Here is a 19,157-nt window from a genome sequence, read left to right on the forward strand (position 1 = left end):
TTTCTGCGGAAGTCATCCTGAAACCGTCCAGCACCTCTTTTGGATCTGCTTACATTCTACAACTTTTTGGAAAGACTTTTGTGGATTTATTACTTCACACTTACACAAACGCTTTAGTTTAAAATGGGAGAATGTTTTATTTTATTATGGAAAGCAAACAAAGGATGTATATTTTATTATAAACTTGTTGATCGTCTTAGCTAAATTATATTTCCACAAATGTAAATACAGCAACCAAAAACCAAACTTTAAACACTTTCATAATGATACTATGTCTTATATAAAATTGATTAGTAGCTCACTTAACAAAAAGGCTTTAAAAACGATCAGTATTTGTACAACTTATAAACTCTTTGAATGCACGTAACCTATATATGTACCCACTGGCATGTGTTTGTTCAATTGTATACAAATGTCTTTGTATAGTTGTTCTTTTGAATATGGTTAATAAAGAAAAAAAGAAAGAAAGTTGGGCGCTGTTAGTTAGTCTGTTTGAGCCTTGAGGAATGCATGAGCGTGAGTTGCGACTAACAGCAGCTCGTGTAGATTGTTTTTGTTACCGCTGTTATTTTTGATTAAAAGCGATCAGACTGGATTCGCAACTGTGTGCATCCTTGATCACACACTGCGGTTAAGATAGCCGCCTCTTCTTTTTAAATTCGCCTTTTGTTTGCCCCTTTATAGGATTTACGGTAGTATGCGCAAAAGTACGCTGGCGAGGAGAACGAAATCCGATTTTCAAAAGAAAATGTTACTGACAAGCAGTTTAAAATATTTTTTTTATGGAAAACAGTTTATTCAGTATGACACATCATTAATATACGTTTAATTGGGTATGCATTTTTTTGGAGTAAATAGGTTCCATGACCTGGTATTGAGCTTGAATGCTGATATGTACAGTATTAAGTTGATTTATAATGAGAAAGCTTAATACTGTACATATCAACGTTCCAGCTCAATACCAGGTCAAGGAACTTATTTACCCCAAAAGAGTGCATACCCAATGAAACGTGAATTAGTGATGTATTATACTTAAACTATTTTCCATTTAAAAAATAATCTTTTAAACTGCTTGTCAGTAACATTTATTTTGAAATTCAGATTTTTCTTTTGAAAACCGGATGTTGTTCTCCGCACCAGCGTCCCTATGCGCATACTACCGTAAATCCTAGAAAAGGGCAAAAAGAAAGGGCGAACTTGAAATGAAGAGCGGCTGACTTGACTCCGTAAAAAGAAGAGGCGGCTAGCTTTACCGCAGTGATCACACGTAGGGGTATTTCAGTGTCAATGTATTATTTTCTACAACCGTGTCCCTCCAGCATGCATCTGATTGGACGTTGCACGGCCATATTTTGAGCATCAATTTTGTGAGAATGATCCATTTTCGGATTTTTGACACTAACACCAGAAAAATAAATTTAAATCTCTTCCTAGTTGGAATTGATAGTTATTTCGTAACTTGCTTCCTTGTTTTTCTTGAGAGGGTGCAACGTGTTGCCGTGTGCAAAACTCAAAATCAAGTCTGGTAGCAACAGAACAGAATCGTCTGCTTCTCTGCAGCCCAGGGTTGAATTTAAATCTCTAAATCTCTACACATGATACAATCCCTTGTGGGGTAAACATTCATATTCATTCTCTAGCCTGATGTGTAAATTGGCATGTATTCACCAAATTTCACCTGATTTTCACAATCTATAAATCATTGGGAAGAATTTTAATGCGCTTTCAGAGAAGAAAAAAGAAAAGAAAAACTGTCCTTAGCGATCTTCTGCTAGGTGTGTAAAATAACTCTAAAAAAAGGCCACATGCAGGGGCTGGCAAACCGTCCGGAGAGTGCTCCATCTCTCACCCAGGGTCAGCTAGGTTAGGCTCCAGCTCACCCGTGACAGAAAAAGGATAGATGCAAGAAACCACAAACATAACAGTTATGTTATGATATGCATGTATGATAGCATCAACATCATTTTTTCCCCCCTAAGTCATTTCAACTTGTACAAGATGACTCTTGGATCAAACGAGGTTTTCCATTCAGCCAACTTCTTGTCCACTGATCAAATAGCAGGATATTTGGATGTTGAGCCAGATGTTTCGCCGTTGAGTCCATGCCCCTGGAGCCTCGACTTCATACAGAAGGTCTCTGTGATCTTCATTCAGCTGTAGGAAGTGCCTACACACTAAAAACAGAGGTTACTTATAGCATCATGAGGTAAAAAAATGTATTTCTGTGCATTACTTATATGACACACTGGAGTATATCTTTAAAATAAATTACTGTTAAAATAACTATCTGAAATCTGTTTCGGTTTACTGTATATTGTCGGCATTTCAATTGTTGTGCGTAACCCTGGAAACTGTTCTAACCTGCAACCATGCTGGCTGAAAGCGGCACACTGATTCCCAGCACCTCCTCGTTGGGAAAGGACGAGCAGAAGTCAGTCAGCATCTTAAGTCCCAGCCCTCTCCTCCTCCAACTTGTCCTCACCAGCACAGTATCCAGAACAGGCAGCAGGTAGCAGCGGCTGCTCCAGCTGTCACACAGTGTGCCTGAAACGCCACACAGATGGGAGTCGGGTGTGTTCAGCACGAGTGATACTGCAGTGCATGTTGACAAAATAACATATGTATTGTATTTAAAGTCGCTCTGGAGTATACATTGCACCAATCAAATAAAACAAAACAAAAAAGAAGTCACAATAAGCCACATTTTTGGGGGAAATTTTACAATAACCACGACGAAGAACAGTAAAGCTCGGACTGTTATTCATAGTATCCCAGTGGTGCAATTCCACCACCTCCTGGGCACTATCAGTAATGCACCAAAAGTATTTACCAACTGCCAAAACAAAGTCGAACACGATTTGGGAATGGAGATTTTGGGCGCCAGTCCAAGCTCTAATTTGAATATATACAAGTCGTGGACCAGCCAAATATAAAAAGAAGTGTGACTTACAACAGTACATGACATTTTCAAACTGAATGCTAATGCTAGTACACAAATCCAGAATTAGTAAAAATCTGAATTCATCCGAACCACATCTGGAGCACTTAAAATTAGACAGATGGATTGACGGTGAGTCAGTCAGTTAGTAAGACACAGCAAATGACATATAGTACAATTTTTTATTTTTACCTTTGTTCTTGACAGTGTAGAAGCCTACTGCTTGGCCTTCTCTCCACAGCAATTTGGCGCTCTCTGTGCGGGGGTGCAGGGAGAAGAGGGCTTCCTCCTGTGAAGGCCTGTCCACGACCTGACTCAGCAGGAACATAATCAGCCTCTCCATAAGTGACTGCACCTAAAAACAACAACAACCTGTCATCCAATCGTAAAATGATACTGTGTATTTCTTTGTTAGCATGACAGCATGCTTGAGTTTGAAATTAAATGACAAATGAATTTAGAATTTAATGATATGAATGTCAAGGTCACTCAATTCTGATATAATTTTAGGATGTTTTCAATCAGGACTTCCCGCGATGTCACGATTGACCTGATTCAACAAGATAGGTGGCCTATGTTATGAGAGACTAACACATTCACTGAATAATACGACGCAGTGTGGCAGGCACTTTGAAATCAAATTCAACCGATTTAATCTACAACTCAACTCTGACTTTAAGCCTATTCTAGATTAGTCTGATCACGTTGCAGCAAGGTTCTTGTGTGAGAAACTTCATCTCATCATTATTTCTTGCCAGCTCTATTTAGCAAATTTGAACCTTCAAATTCCCAAGACTATTGGTTATATTCAAGTCATGTATATTTTGAGTATTGCGAGATTAAGAGTATCATCTACATGTCAAATTTATAAATTTCCCAACAGTCTATATTTTCTTCACAGGAAATTGATAGAAATGATAACATAATAAAAGCTGCTAGATTTTCCAAACGGTTCAAGACCAGGATCAACGTTTATGTTAATACTTTCCACACAGAAGATTCCTCAATATTGCACCATACCTTCAACACTATGGTGTAACCTCATATAATAAATAAAATCTGAAAGTGGGATTACTGGAAGCAAGCCAGTTCTGGTTTTGCTGGACGTCCGTATAACATCATTCACACACCACCAACTTCCATGCAAGTACAAGGCCACCACTAGAAGGGAAATGGAGAGCAGGGAGTGTCAGAAGGTGTGTGTATGCATTTTTTTGGGCATGTTTGTTTGCCTGTGCGGATGTGTGATCACACCTTGAGTTGGATCGTCAGATGGATGAAGTGCCAATAATGAACAACCAGTTTGGTCGTCCTCAAAGAGCTGCAACCATTTCATGTTATTTGCTGTTATTTCAAACTAATTGGAAACACAGAGTAAACATTCCTTGAAATCGTGGGAACAACATAGACATTGTATCAATATAATGATAACGATAATGGTAAATCGTCATTTATTCATACAATACAACCTGGGGTTTTAAAATGGACCTGCATACCTTCGACGTTTTGGATGATTGAAACCACTCATTATCTTCAGGTCTGGATTCCAGCGACAAAATATATTGTTCAGATGCTGACCTCAGGTCAGATTCATCCGCATGTAGAAGGTCGACAGGGAACATCTTCCTGTACAAAACTTTAAAGTTGATGTGCACATTAGCGTTCATTTCAATTACTCAATTTAAAACACACAGAAACATTTGAAAATTAAATATTAACTTTTCAATCCAATCAAATGCATTTTGCGCTTTAGGTGAAACGACCTTATACGCCACTCTTGTGAACTTTGTATTGCAAAGTAGCACTATTAAAACGGCAAGCGCACCGATTTGATGCTAAACAATTTGAAACCTTTTCTCAAAGAAAAAAAAGAGCAATGAAGCAAATAAAAAGTGACCTAACATTCCACTGTTCAGTTGTGACAAAAACAAAGAACTACCTTTGTTGGAGAGGCTAGGTTTGGACTGTATAGGTTTGATTCAAATAGAGTATCTATTTTCACCCACGGGGTGTCGGTCAGAACACAAAGGAACAGTGGAGCGAAGATGTGGATTGGCAGCTTTAATCCAGGAACATCAGCAAGAGGCGGTTACAGTAGTTGCACTTAAGTGTACAGGCATACAGGCATGGGCTGCTATGATGCAGGCACTGTGGCTAACTATGGATGCTTGTAATCCTGAAGTCCTGTGTATGCATGGTCTGATCATCTATGTGTATGTGAATGAATGTATTGTTCAATGTGTGTGTTTTTGGTAAACAGAAAAACAATACAGCGTATGAGTGTAAATACTTGACTCCTAATAAACACAAATACAGTATTGCATTACTTAACAGCACATATTGATTGGCTAAATAACTGGGCTGCAACATTACTAATTTTACATGAACAAGCACTATGTTAGCTGTGCACATGAATGGCTATAAACACACACAAAAGTTGTACAACATACTAAACATGAGCTAATTACTCAAAAGTATGACGCACCTAAACATTATTGTGGCCGACTACGGCCGTGGACGTCGCATAATGGCGCCGCGCAGTGAGAACATAATGTCCCAAATTGACGGCAGACATTACTTGCAAAGTGGGACAAAACATGCACTTCAAAGAGGTACTCAACGAGCTGTCAATCAAATCGGCGTCAGAGCTTAATAAGGCACACAAGACACACGGTAGTGGGACAAATAAACACGATACACATGAACTAAAACACAATTTTTTTTTTTTTTTACATAAAGACGTTATCCACCTGTTGCTTTTTCTGAAATGTCCTGTACTTCCTTCTCATATCACACGCCGCACACTTGACAGCGATCATCTGCCTTGCAGCGCCACGCTCAGCGAGGTAGCTGTCATTACGTCAATCTCTCAAAAAGCAAGTTACAGATACGAGAGGGAAAATTACCGGAAATAGAATCCTTTCCAAATAAATTCGGTAAACGACTGGAAAAGAAAAACAAGACGTGGTTGTGTGCTTGTAACTTATTCTGAATATTTAAACGGAAGTGTTTGTTTGTTGTGATAGTAAACAGACTAAAATGATACTGTAAACGCAAAAACATGTCGCTTCTGCTGACAGCAAGCCAGCGACTTTTTTGTCAGCGTCGCAGCATTCAAACAATCAACTTCGCCAGAGTAAGTAAGTTTTTTTCCCCCCAGTAAAGTATATGCCAGTTTTTATAATTTCACAAGGTCGAGATCATATGTGCGCCAAAATCTCAATATATTGTTGGTAACACACTAACACCATTGGAAGGAGGTTTCTGTTTGTCGCGTTAATTGTGCAGAAATGCATCTTAATATAAATTAATGTATGGAACTCCCGCTCCGTTTAGTATTATGCTGTCACAGCGTGGCTATTTCCTTGGCTTCTGACGTGCTTGAAACAGTTAATATTTGACTGATTATATAAAAGGTATAACTGATAGTACAGTTAGTACACTATAGTGTAGGGTAAATGTCCAGACGAATTTGGGCATTGTACACCAACTAACATCAACAACAACAAAACAGGATCTGTTTACAATGTAGACAGATCTTAAATGTAAGAGGTTTAACAAAAACTTGGTCCTTTTGGTTTTGTTCTGTTTGTGGTTTTTAGTTTTCTCTTCGCTAAAGTAAGAGGTCAGTTTCGTAACAAAATGGGGGTTCTCCTGAGTGGGTTGTTAGCCCTCCACAGGATAGTCGGTTGGTCGGGCTGCCACCTCACAGCGTACCGACACGCTGGGGTCTTGTTTGTCTGGAACCTACCTGGAGACCGTCCCGCCAAAGGTGACCCTACCAGGAGCTAGCTCCAGACGGTATCGCTCTCCAGGGTCACTGGAACGCACAAGCCCCCTCGCCGCATCAAGGCCAAGACCCAGAGGGCGGGCTTCATGCCAAACCGTCCCCACATCCGATCACGTCTCCGCCGTCCGTCTGCTCATTGAGAAAGGTCTATGAATTCCGGAGAGACCAGCATCTCTACATTGAATTCCTAGACCACAAGGCCGCATTTGATACAGTCTACCACTCATCAATGTGGAGTATCCTTCAAGCCCTCGGCACACCTCCAAAGATCACCAGCCTCTTTAAGCTGCGAGACTCCGACTGGTTTTCCATCTCCAGCGGTGTTCGCCAGGGCTGCGTAGCTGCTCCAGACCTTTTTAATTGCATACTAGACCACCTGTTGTGCAGGGTCTGTGAGCGAGTACCCGGAGTGTCCCTTGGCAAATACCAACTGACTGACCTGGAATACGCTGATGACACCATCCTGCTCAGCACCTCCTACAGCCAGCTGAGGGACGCCTTGAGTATATACAGTGAAGAGGCAGAAAAGCTTGGTCTCCATGTGAGCTGGGCCAAGACCAAGTTCATGCATGTTGGTGAGGGACCTGATCCACCCCCATCCTGCCTGGTAATGACACCGTCGAGCCTGTGAAGAACTTTGTGTACCTTGGGTCCACGGTGATTGATAACGGGGATCTTAAACCAGAGATTCTCCGCAGGAGAGCCCTGGCAGCAGTCCCTTTGAAAACCACTCTGGTGGCACCAAACCATCTCACGCACGACAAAGCTCCAAATCTATAACACCGCCGTTCCATTCTCCTTTATGGCTCCGAAACATGGCCCTTAAGTAAGACCTTGACCGCAAGAATAGCTGGCTTTGACAGTAGGGCTCTCAGAACCGTTGAGAACATCAGGTGGCCCCAGCGAATCTCCAACGAAGCGCTTAGAGCCCGCACAAACCAGCCTAGAGCCTCCCGCCTGCTTGCACAATGCCGCATCCGCTGGTTCGGCCTTCCCCCTGACCACCCGACAAGAGCCATTCTGAAGTTTGACCCAAAGGCTGCAGGCTGGAGACGACCACGAGGAAAGCCCCGCACCCAATGGCTAGACATCATAACGGACAACCTCCGACAACACGGAGTTACCATGAAGGATACAGATCTGCTGGCACAAGACCGCCAGTATTGGAGGGGCCTGTCTCACCTGGTTGGCTCGACGCAACGGGACGGGACACCAGCCCCAACGCAGGAGCAGTGATAGATGATAGATAGAAAGTAAGAGGTTGCCTTTTCAGGTGGCTTAATTGACGTATACTCAATTCCTTTGTCTTCACAAGTCCTGAGTTGCTTTTGAGGAAAGCTGTGAAGATATTTTGGCCCACTCTTCCTTTCAGAACTTTCACAACGCCGATCAATGACGTCTGATAGGCTAATTAAAGGCATTACAGCTAATCAATTTTTTTTTGCATAAGATGCAAAATCCAGCCGATCAGATATGTGTAATGTCCACTCCCTACAATTCACGGGTGGGCAATCCCAGTCCTTGAAGGCCGGAGTCCTTCAAATTCTAGATATTTCCCTTCTCCAACTGTCAGGGTTTACATTTAAATCTTCTCAAATGATGCAACTCCGTGAGACAGGAATCAAGGACCACACCCAAGTTTGTCTTTTTGCAGAAAGGAGGAAGTGGATGCCTTCAGCACCAAAGGACTTCCTGCCTCCACCTCCCTGCTCTGCGCATTTATTCACAAGTTTAGAAGGCGGAACCAAAAGGCGGTACTAAACTCACGATAAAAAAACATGCATCTAGTGTGTGTGTGGGTATAGCATTTCAATTACAGCAAATACTAAAGTATTCATGTGATAACTTATTATGCAATTTTTCCAACACCAACACACCTTATTCCTATGATCAGCTTATCAACAAGCTCTGCAAAAGCCTGAGAATGATCCTGAAACATGCATTTCAAACCTATAAAAACGTATATATAATTGGCGTAACCGATAACGGTCTATTCCTAAATTTTAAGGAAAAATGATATATTGGGATATCGGTATTTATTTAAAATGATCTGTAAATGCCTTGATGGTAATTTTTTATGTATTACAAGTACTACAACTACAGTATTTTAGTTTTGGTTATTATGATTTGAGAACTGCTGGTCTAAGTAACAGAAAATTATTTAACGTATGCCTTTTGTGTGTCTACACAGAGTGCTGCTTTGGACAGTGCGCTTTCATCATTCAAGTCAATATGCGGCGAGGATGGGGTGTCGCTGGGAACTGCTGTCAGAGAGCAACACGGCAAAGATGAATCAGTACATAGGTCACTGTAACACTATTTTATTTGGAATGGTGCATTGTGGATTGGCATTTGCTGAATCAACTACAGGGAAGATTAAATGCATAATAATTGCATGTTACTTTTAGTTGGCACAAAATACTAAGTACATATATTTTTTAAGGGAAATCTTTTTTCAGACTTCCTTCTCCCCAGCCACTTTGGCCAGCTCGTTTCCAAGCCAAACAGGAGACATGTCTCTCTAGCGTGTCCTGTCCTGAATCGTCCGCGGGACATCCTACCAGTGGGACGTGCAACAGCACCACATCATCTGCTAAAAGCCGAGATGTCATACTGTGGTCACCAAACCGTGCCCCCTCAACGCCTTGGCTGCACCTATAAATAGAATCGGTGACAAAGGGCAGCCTTGGCGGTGACTTACTGCCACTAATGCGGACCAAACTCTGACACCGGTTGTGCCGGGTCCAAACAGTATTTTTTTATGACATTAAATGGCATTGTGTTAGTTAAGTATGTGCCTTTTCTAACCTCGCAATGCAATTTACCGACTGTGATAAGCCGATTCACAATGAACTCCCATATCAATGTCTTTTTTAGATGCCGTCCACCGGATGTGGTTGTTTTTCCACGCTGTGTAGAGGAGGTCAGCGCTCTGGCGAATGTCTGCCATGACAAACAAATTCCCATGATCCCATTTGGCACTGGAACTGGCTTGGAGGGAGGGGTAGGAGCAGTGAAGGTGAGCAAAAATACAATACAGAGATCTTATTTCTTTCGACAACATTGGAATCATTTCACTTTTCTCCTAGTTGTTAACGTCACCTTGGAATATGGTCTGCACTATACAAAACATAAATAACATTGCTAATTCGTATGCTTACATACAACTACTCACCATTGTGTTCATGCACAGTGTATTAATATTGCCTAGAAGACCACGCTTATGTGAAGTAGTCTACCAGTACTTAAAAAGGCCAAGTAAAAGCTAAGTACTAAGATTATGCGCATCACTGTTTTGTGATGTGTCTCAAACAGCGGAAAACAAAACCCCTTCACAGATTACTATCCAAATTTAACGTCAAATTTAAAGTTGCCATTAGAGCTGGTTGCAATCAGCATCCCCTCAGAACTAGCACAAGTGGATACACTGGTAGAAAGAATACTGGATGTAGCCTGTTTATCCCTCTTTTCTTAGGGTGGTGTGTGCTTCAGCCTGAGAAATATGAACCAGATTTTGGATCTCCACCAGGAGGATTTTGATGTGACGGTAGAGCCCGGTGTGACCCGAAAAGTCCTCAATGCCTACCTGCGAGACACTGGACTGTGGTTTCCTGTTGGTCAGTCAAACCCCAACCCTGAATTAACGGAAGTCTTGAGTGCAGAATCACAAATGATACAGTGACAACCATATGCAAATTTGTCGGTCTGAATAACCACACATGGTTGTTGTTGTTGTTGTTTTTTGCGTTGACTTGCGAGAAAAGATTTGAGATAAAAGGCAGATAGTGAACAATTCTTCACTTGGTGTCATAACCCTTTAAAGCTATCCTCTGTATAGAACTAACATTACTGTGGCTTAATAACGAGCCAAGACTATCTCCATATATCTGTATGCCTGCATAATAGTGCCTCCAAATGGCATTTGAAGGAGCAGCACAATGTTCAACAAATTTAATTAAAAAAAAGAAGTTAATTTCTTTATGATTTAATTGTGTAATGATTATATGTTTTTATAAAGTAAAACGTAGAAACATTTTTTTTTCACATTACAAACTTTTTTTGTGGGGGATGCTGGAACAGATCAATTGCATTTCCATTAATTTCCATGTGTGAAGATGATTTGAGATATGAGTGTTTTGATGTACAAGCGTGGTCATGGAATGAGTCAGACTTGTAACTCAAGGCGGCAATGTCTGATATTATTTACTCTGTGAAAGTCCTTCGGGTGCCTTTAGGAAAACTCCAGGCAGGATGCTACGTCCCTTTTACTAAGCATTGATTTCTGTCAGGTGGAATTTGCTACAGAGATGAACGTCCTTCTGGAAAGTTCTTCTCTTTCCACAGAGGAACACTAGACCTCTGACAAAGTGACCATAGGGTTTATGCAGTCCGGTCATTTAATGTTAACTATTATAAAGACTTACAGGAGGACACATTTTATTTATTTAGTTTTATAACGCGTTTTTATTTTGATTCGGAAAACAACACTGAGCTGCAGCTTCCTCTTAGATCCTGGAGCTGATGCTTCACTGTGTGGGATGGCAGCCTGTAGTGCATCTGGTACCAATGCAGTACGATATGGAACCATGAGAGAAAATATTATAAACCTGGAGGTGGTACTTGCAGACGGGACTGTTATTCACACGGCAGGCAAGGGCCGACGTCCCAGGTAAGACAAAAGAGTTCAAATTCATTCGTAACAATAATGACACATTGCTGCGCTTATGTAAGTTTCTTCATCTTCATTTTAAATCAACCATAGGAAGACATCGGCAGGCTACAACTTGACAAACCTGTTTGTTGGATCAGAGGGCACTCTGGGAATTATCACTAAGACAACTCTGCGCCTCTACGGTATTCCAGAAGCCATGGTGTCAGCAGTCTGTTCGTTTCCTTCTGTGCAGGCTGCTGTGGATAGCACTGTGCAGATTCTACAAGCTGGGGTTGCCATCGCTCGCATTGGTGAGCACAAGTCGCCTGCGCTAATAAAACACACACTACACCACAGGCAGAGGCTAACATCATCACAATTTGCCTGTAAAATACTAGCCACTTATTTAAATGAATTAGATCAAGATAATTTTGACAATTTAACACATACTGTAAATACTGATGATATAACTGTGTGTGTTTGTGTGTTCAAGAATTTCTAGATGATGTGATGATCAATGCATGCAACAAGTTCAGCTCTCTGTCGTATCCCGTTACCCCAACCCTATTTCTGGAGTTCCATGGTTCTGAACAGAGCCTAGCACAACAAGTCAACACTACTGGTGAGTCGGTAAATTATATTTATTAATATACAGCGGTCCCTCGCTACTTCGCGGTTCACTTATCGCGGATTTGTATTTGGGTCCAAAATTCATACGTTATCTTTCTATCTTAGACTTTTTCACAAGTCTATTGGGCTCTTGATTCTGAATGTATATCAAAAGCTTTGAGTGAGCCTGCAGTTGTTTTTGTCGACCGACCTCACAAATGAAGATACGTTAGTTGACCTCTTTCCACACGCCACCAGGATTTCCACATCACCAGAGAAACAGTTTGATAGCATCCACTTTAAAAATTGGTTAAATAACCACTACACAAATGCTCTGAATCTGTTAATAAAGTTATGTATGCTCTAGCATGAAAAAAAAAAAACATACAAATGTATAAATACGTTTTTGGGAGTGAAGGACAAAGTATTAAAAAACATATCTATACGTTTTTGGGTTTGAATGAGTTAATAATCCAGACAACGATGGCACAGCACAATTTTTTTCAATCAGAAATGCTTTATGCTTGTTCGGGGGTACTTGTCTGAAAAAATATTTCACAGGGGGTACGTCACTGAAAAAAAGGTTGAGAACCACTGCTCTACACAACTATGTAACTTGTGCTTAATTGGAATTATGCTTGATTTTTGTCACGTTTTCACAGAGGAAATCACACAGATTAATGGTGGGTCTGATTTTCAATGGGCCAGAGATGCAGAAACACGAAACCGATTGTGGAAAGCTCGCCATGACGCCTGGTATGCTGCTCAGGCTCTCAGGCCTGGTTGCAAGGTAAGGTATTGTGGCTCTCTACTATTTGGTGAAACACATTAAAACAAATTGGCATGCTGTAAAGTGCAAATCTCATAAAAGTGGAATAGTAGAAAAAGAAGAAAAACGTGCAGTATGCATTTCTAATTGTCAGATAACTGCTGGTGCAACATAAAAACAAAAAAATATTTTGACGATATAAGACGACCATGGCTTTTTTATTTTATGTGAACCCTTGATGTGAACGATAAATGCTTGTGTGCTTTGGTGAGTTAAAAAAGAAGAAGCTATTTGCTATTTTTGAATGGAAAAGCATTATAACAGTGTGGTTTAGGCCCTTTTATACATTTTTATTTTGTTACGACAGCTTTTTAATGCAGTTCAAAGTGGGTGAGCCAGTGTGTCTGCTTGTAGGCCTATTCCACAGATGTCTGCGTTCCTATTTCCCACCTGCCTCATATCATCATGGAGACGAAAGCGGACCTGATTAAAAACAAACTTACAGGTGAGCACACTGCAGAAGTGAGGCCTCTCTTCTTCACACCGTTACAGCCACACAAACTAAAACTTGTGTAAAATAAAATAAAATATTACAATAACTTTTACCCAATATTTAAAGCTAAGAAGAAAGCAAATAAATAAACAATCGGTGTCTCCAAAATACCATTTTGTCCTAATTGTGTGATTTGAGAGATTTCAGTAACACACTACAAGGTGCACTTTTATGATAAACCGTTGTCCTTGTTTTGTATATGGCAAAGTTGAAGCAAGCATCCTAAAGTGTTTGAAATTGCTATTTACAGTATCTATTTGCTCCTACTGAACATCTGTCTGTCCTTCCATATTCATACACAAAATGCAAAAGTCATTCTGAAAGCGGGAAGTTAAGTCTTAGCCTCGACAGTGTGGACATGATTGCGATCTAACATGGATGAATCTCACTGTATTGTAATATTATTTTTTGCAATTAAGAGGTTCCCCCCAACATTCCATACAATGCAATGCTCTTGCAGGTCCTATCGCGGGTCATGTTGGTGACGGAAACTTTCACTGTCTGATGGTAGTTGATCCAAATGACCCAGAAGAACTGCATAGGGTCCATCTGTTCAGTGAGAGACTGGCAAGGTAATGTTTTTCTATTTCTTTGTATTATTACCGCCTTTTATAAAAATCAGACTTAAAGCGTGACTCACAAACTAACTTTACAGTCTGACCGCATCCTTTTCTCTTCTGTTCTTGATCTTCTCAGTCCCACACTTTGTTGCCTGCTTTTCTAAGCATGCATCTTCTCATGAATTTATAATAGTTTTAGGTGAATTTTTTTGTTTACAATTACGGCATGCCATACATTTGTTTGATTGTCCATCTGTTAGTAGGCTACTCTCTAGTTCATGGATGATGACGAACAGACGGGTGGCGACATTCTGAATTTTGGGGTGAAACCATCCAAGTGTTAAGTGACTCAAATGTTCAAACTAAAATTTATTTTGGACGGCACAGTGTATATGTGTTACATTTAATATAAACGCACCCAAATTAGCTGAAAGTTACTTTTTATCAGCAGTCCATTCGTCTGATGTTAATTGAAATTCTAGAATAAAGAGACAAAGTGAGTGGAAATTTGTTTTACATTGTATGCATAATCTCTAACTGTATCCGTCCTTTTATTTACCACTTTGTTATACCAAAATGACTGTTGTTGAAAAGTTAAATAAAGCAACAAAACTAGTGATGGCCTAAGACTATTGTACAACACTACTTTTCTCCAAATCCCAAATTTGAAACCTATTTTACACCTCTGTATTTACTAAATCCAGGAGGAGGTTGTATCAATCCAAGCTTAATACAATTATTGTACTAACCGCTAGTGATGGCAAAATGAAGCTTCATGAAGCACTTGTGATATTTTTTGACTCACCTAGATGGTACTCTTGGTTTAAATATAAAGGCTAGTGCAAAGGAAATTGATTACATTTCCACTGCATCTTTCAACCAAGAGTGGCATCTAGAGGAGTCAGAAAATATTACAAGTGCTTCATGAAGCTTCATTTTCCCATCACTACTAACCGCCATCTCTTCAAGTGAGACTGTTTGGTTTTTATCAAGCATATGCACTTTTTAAATGTCAATTATTTTTTTTTGCATGGCTGTTTCTCCTTTGACATTGGGGTAATTATTCATTTGCAAGAAACAATATCTGAAGCCTTTGGAATTAATTGGATTTCTGCATAAATTGTTCAGAAAATCTGATCTGATCTTGTAAGTCACAACAATAGGAAAACATGGTCTGTTTAAACTAATACCACACCAACAATTACAGTATATGTTTGTATTGAACACACCATGTAAACAACATGCATGCAAACATACAACCCCCAAGGCTAATGACATCTCCAAGAGCTAATCAGTAACGAACCAGCCAACCTCAAGTCCAATCAATGTGACGAGATATTGATTAAAGCTGCCTTGCCCTATTTGAGGATGGATGAGTACAGATACCAGATATCGGTATCAGGTCGACACTAGACCATATTTCAAGGTATCGTTACCAAGGTTATTTTAGTTAACTAAAACTAACAAAAAAACTAAAAACTTTAATTCACAAAACAATTCCGTTAACAAAATTAAATAAAAACAAAAATGCTTTTTAAAAACGAAAACTAACTGAAACTACATTTTATGTTTACAAAACGAACTAAAACTAACTATAATGATAGCAAAAAATTTCTCCGTTTTAGTCTTTGGTAATAAATTGAATGCATGAGCCTGTGGGGATGATTTTAAATGTGATTTTAGGTAGATTTATTTTTATATTAACTGGAATAAGGACATTTGAAAGTGTGTCACACAAAAGTGATGTCATATAGCAGCAGCCAATAGAAAAGCACCTTCAGATGACGTTGCTCCCATGGTGTTTTTTAAATATTGCACAAGTACATTGTACAAGTAATACACTTTTTTTTAAACAAAAACTAATACCCAAACTAACTAAAACTAAACTAAAGCTAAGCATTTATAAAACAACTAAAACTAATAAAAACTAACAGAACCACGTTGAAAACTAATTAACTCATTCACTGCCATTGACGTCAAAAATGTATTTGAACTATTTCTATTAGTTTAATATATTTTTCCACTTTTGTTAACAAGAGTGTGAAAACCTAGATTTTTTTATTGTACATTTAGAACATATATACAATTTGTGATTAATCGTGAGTTAACTAGTGAAGTTATGAGATTAATTACAATTAAAATTGTAATCGCCTGACGCCCCTAATTTTTTATAATTTTTTCTTCTTTTTTTTAAATCGCGTCAGGTGAATACAATTTTTTATTGTAATTAATCACATGACTTCAATAATTAACTCACGATTAATCACAAATTTTGAATCTGTTCTAAATGTACACAATTTTATGTATCATATGGTATGTACTAAGTACATTCCCAATAAAAAAAAAGGAGAAATTACCAATATAGTATATCCCAATTATAGCTAGAAATTAATCGCAATTAAATGGTTTTCAATTTGCTCATGAAAGTCATTTTGCATTGAGCACACAATAAAATGAAAAAAAAAAAAAGCTAAATAAAAATGAAAAAAATAATTCAGTGGTCAGAAAAAAGTCCCAATCAAAATATGTGGTTGTACAACTTCTCGATTAGTACTAAGTATTAATGGTATCAGCACTTGGTATCGGTATCGGTGAGTACTGAAGATTTGAGTACTCAAAAAAAGTGGTATTGAAATCCCTAGATTGAGTTTTCTTTGTTCAAGCTCTAATGTCCAATGTGAGCTATGCCTCACACAAAAGGGATCTGAGAATACCTAAAAAAAATTTTTTTAGCTTGCGTAAAGCTTGAAAGGGTCAGACAAGCGCCGTTATAGTTGCTAAAGGAAATATCCAGGTCATTCCAAATGTTCGCATAATTTTTCTTTACTTTTTGTATGTTTTTTCTGGGGGGGGAAATAAAACAAAAAAACATTGCTTTGTTTTCTTCCAGACGGGCCCTGGCTATGAATGGTACATGCACAGGGGAGCACGGAGTTGGTTTGGGCAAGCGAGCATTGCTCCAGGAAGAGATGGGATCCAAGACTTTGCGAGTCATGCAGGACATCAAGGATGCCCTTGACCCAAACAACTTAATGAATCCAGGGAAGGTCCTATTGCCAAGAGAGCCTTGAAGAGTTCAGTGAACAAAGCAACAAAATTGTATATATGTGTACTCCCCTCTCAAAAAATATTGGAACTGTGAAGCTAATTCCTTTCTAAGGAATAAAGATGTTTTTTCAACAGATGAATAAACAGAGGGGATCAACATTTCAGATTATTTTCAGCTATTTACATCTGGATCAGATACACAATTTGAATAGAACCTGACTACATCATTGTCATATATATATAAGCAGCCACTCATCATTTTTTGTTGGATCTGTGAACATGACGATGATCAGACGACAGTCTGACTAATCTTGGATCTGTTTTGTCTTCATTTGGGAAACAATTGCACTTTAACTTTTATTTTTGCTTTGTTTTCACTTGACATTTTTCTGGTGGAATACAAAATAAATGTGTGTTAAGCTACTGCATAATGAGTTGAAGTGAGTGAGAAAGAGCCACCCGCGAGGCACCACTAAGACAGAAAAGTACACATTGGTTTACAATATTTGGCTTTCAGGTGAAATTGATGGAAAATGTAAAAAGTTCACGCTACAGTGATATCATATCATGAAAGTAGGACATTTAAGTAGAAGGATGCACTAGTGATTTCCTCATCCCAAACAATTCATTGAAACAAAAGTTAACAACGATGGTGGTTACACCACAACAACAAAATTTCAACGTCTCAATAACTCGTCATGTGCCCTTGAGCATCAATTACAGACATTCCCTGATGAGCTGGAGCATTGTCGTTTGTGAATTTTGCCGTTAAGGTCCTTGTTAGGGAACAGCAACTTGTGCATCTTATATTGCATATATATATATATATATATATATATATATATATATATATATATATATATATATATATATATAATAAACATACAGTTTAAAAGTAATGTTTAAAAAAAAAAGTACACCCCCCATTTGATTAAAAAAAGAAAGGTTCGATCCACTTCTGCGTTTGCGTTTTATTAAATTATAAATGTTCCTTACTTTCACCAGGAAATGTGAAACATTTCTTACCCTGTACCACCCAAAACCAAGTTACCAACACATTATTTTCATTACTAGTCTGCTTTTTGCTGCTCAGTCATGTTGGTATTTGCTAGGTAGGGGTTAGCTGAAGGTAAGGATGGGAAAATGAAGCTTCATGAAGCACTTGTGATATTTTTTGACTCCCCTAGATGGTGCTCTTGGTTTAAATATAAAGGCTAGTGCAAAGGAAATTGATTACATTTCCACTGCATCTTTCAACCAAGAGTGCCATCGAGAGGAGTCAAAAAATATCACAAGTGCTTCATGAAGCTTCATTTTCCCATCACAAGCTGAAGGGTTTCTCTCTCTCTCTCTCTCTCTCTCTCTCTCTCTCTCTCTCTCTCTCTCTCTCTCTCTCTCTCTCTCTCTCTCTCTCTCTCAAGCTAGGTAAAACATTGCAGGTGGTCAGACTAGGCATATGCCCATCAATGTAATTTCTGAGTGGAATGAGGGAAACAAGTGTTAATAAGTGTGCATTAACGTTTGCGCATGCGCGAAAATCAAGTTAAAAAAAAGTGTGGCTACCAAAATGGCTGTCATTTGAATGGCGGCGATTGGAGTGCTGAAAGTGTTTGCGTGACTGTACACCTTAAAGCAGGGATAGGAAACCCTGGTCCTCGAGAGCCACTGTCTTGCCTGTTTTCCATGTCTCTTTCGTAAAACACAGCTGACGCAACTGATCAGCTAATCAGCAAGCTCTGTAGAAGCCTGATAACGATCTTGTTCATCAATCAGGTGTGTTGATGGAAGGACACATGGAAAACAGGCAGGACAGCGGCTCTCGAGGACCAGGGTTCCCTACCACTGCCTTAAAACTTGCAAGCATTTGTTTAAACGGCTTTCAGCCATAAGTGACAAAATGACAGGTGCACTTTGTGCCATTTTTAACTGTCCTAATGGAGTTTATAGGCAAAAAAAAACACCATTGCAAAATTTGAGAAGACGGACCTCCTGTTCACTTTTCCCAATTTCCAGACAGAAAAGAAAGATCCAAACAGATATAAAAGAGGCTAAAATAGAAAATTTCTTCAACACGTTTATTTTGTCAATATCCTGAAACCAAGGGAACAGACGGAAGCATCACAAGCAGCAGTACGTGTACGTGTAACAAAACTAATGGAGTGACAGTCATTTAAGAACCTGCTTCTAGCCCCAATTGACCCCTCAGTGAAGAAAGATCCTACCCGTCTCTTCCTTTGCG

General features: G+C 39.3%; 2 protein-coding genes across 5 annotated transcripts; one reads left to right on the forward strand and one right to left on the reverse strand.

The window, feature by feature from the left end:
- Positions 1 to 1,182: 1,182 nt before the first annotated feature.
- On the reverse strand, positions 1,183 to 5,801 carry fam169b (family with sequence similarity 169 member B). Of its 2 annotated transcripts, none has more exons than XM_086074082.1 (7): positions 5,689 to 5,801; positions 4,435 to 4,574; positions 4,193 to 4,295; positions 4,014 to 4,099; positions 3,131 to 3,293; positions 2,362 to 2,544; positions 1,183 to 2,174 (listed from the first exon to the last, which is right to left on the reverse strand). In XM_086074082.1, exons 2-7 carry the CDS (start codon positions 4,558 to 4,560, stop codon positions 2,029 to 2,031), a joined length of 807 nt encoding a protein of 268 aa, XP_085930208.1. In that variant the 5' UTR covers positions 4,561 to 4,574; positions 5,689 to 5,801; the 3' UTR covers positions 1,183 to 2,028. The 2 variants fall into 2 exon arrangements, with proteins under 2 accessions (XP_085930208.1, XP_085930209.1); XM_086074083.1 differs by lacking the exon at positions 5,689 to 5,801 and adding an exon at positions 5,424 to 5,644.
- Positions 5,802 to 5,939: 138 nt separating this feature from the next.
- On the forward strand, positions 5,940 to 17,342 carry ldhd (lactate dehydrogenase D). Of its 3 annotated transcripts, none has more exons than XM_086074771.1 (11): positions 5,940 to 6,074; positions 8,920 to 9,032; positions 9,606 to 9,747; positions 10,204 to 10,345; positions 11,238 to 11,397; positions 11,491 to 11,690; positions 11,873 to 12,001; positions 12,651 to 12,778; positions 13,172 to 13,262; positions 13,771 to 13,882; positions 16,761 to 17,342. In XM_086074771.1, the coding sequence occupies exons 1-11, from the start codon at positions 6,000 to 6,002 to the stop codon at positions 16,939 to 16,941; spliced, it is 1,473 nt and encodes a 490-aa protein (XP_085930897.1). In that variant the 5' UTR covers positions 5,940 to 5,999; the 3' UTR covers positions 16,942 to 17,342. The 3 variants fall into 3 exon arrangements, with proteins under 3 accessions (XP_085930897.1, XP_085930899.1, XP_085930898.1); XM_086074773.1 differs by having other exon boundaries at positions 5,963 to 6,078; XM_086074772.1 differs by lacking the exons at positions 5,940 to 6,074; positions 8,920 to 9,032 and adding an exon at positions 9,052 to 9,518.
- The last annotated feature ends 1,815 nt before the right edge of the window (positions 17,343 to 19,157 follow it).

This window comes from Leptonotus elevatus, chromosome 4 (assembly GCF_054856555.1).
Source record: "Leptonotus elevatus isolate MCC_2025b chromosome 4, RoL_Lele_1.0, whole genome shotgun sequence".
Lineage (NCBI taxonomy): Eukaryota > Metazoa > Chordata > Actinopteri > Syngnathiformes > Syngnathidae > Leptonotus > Leptonotus elevatus.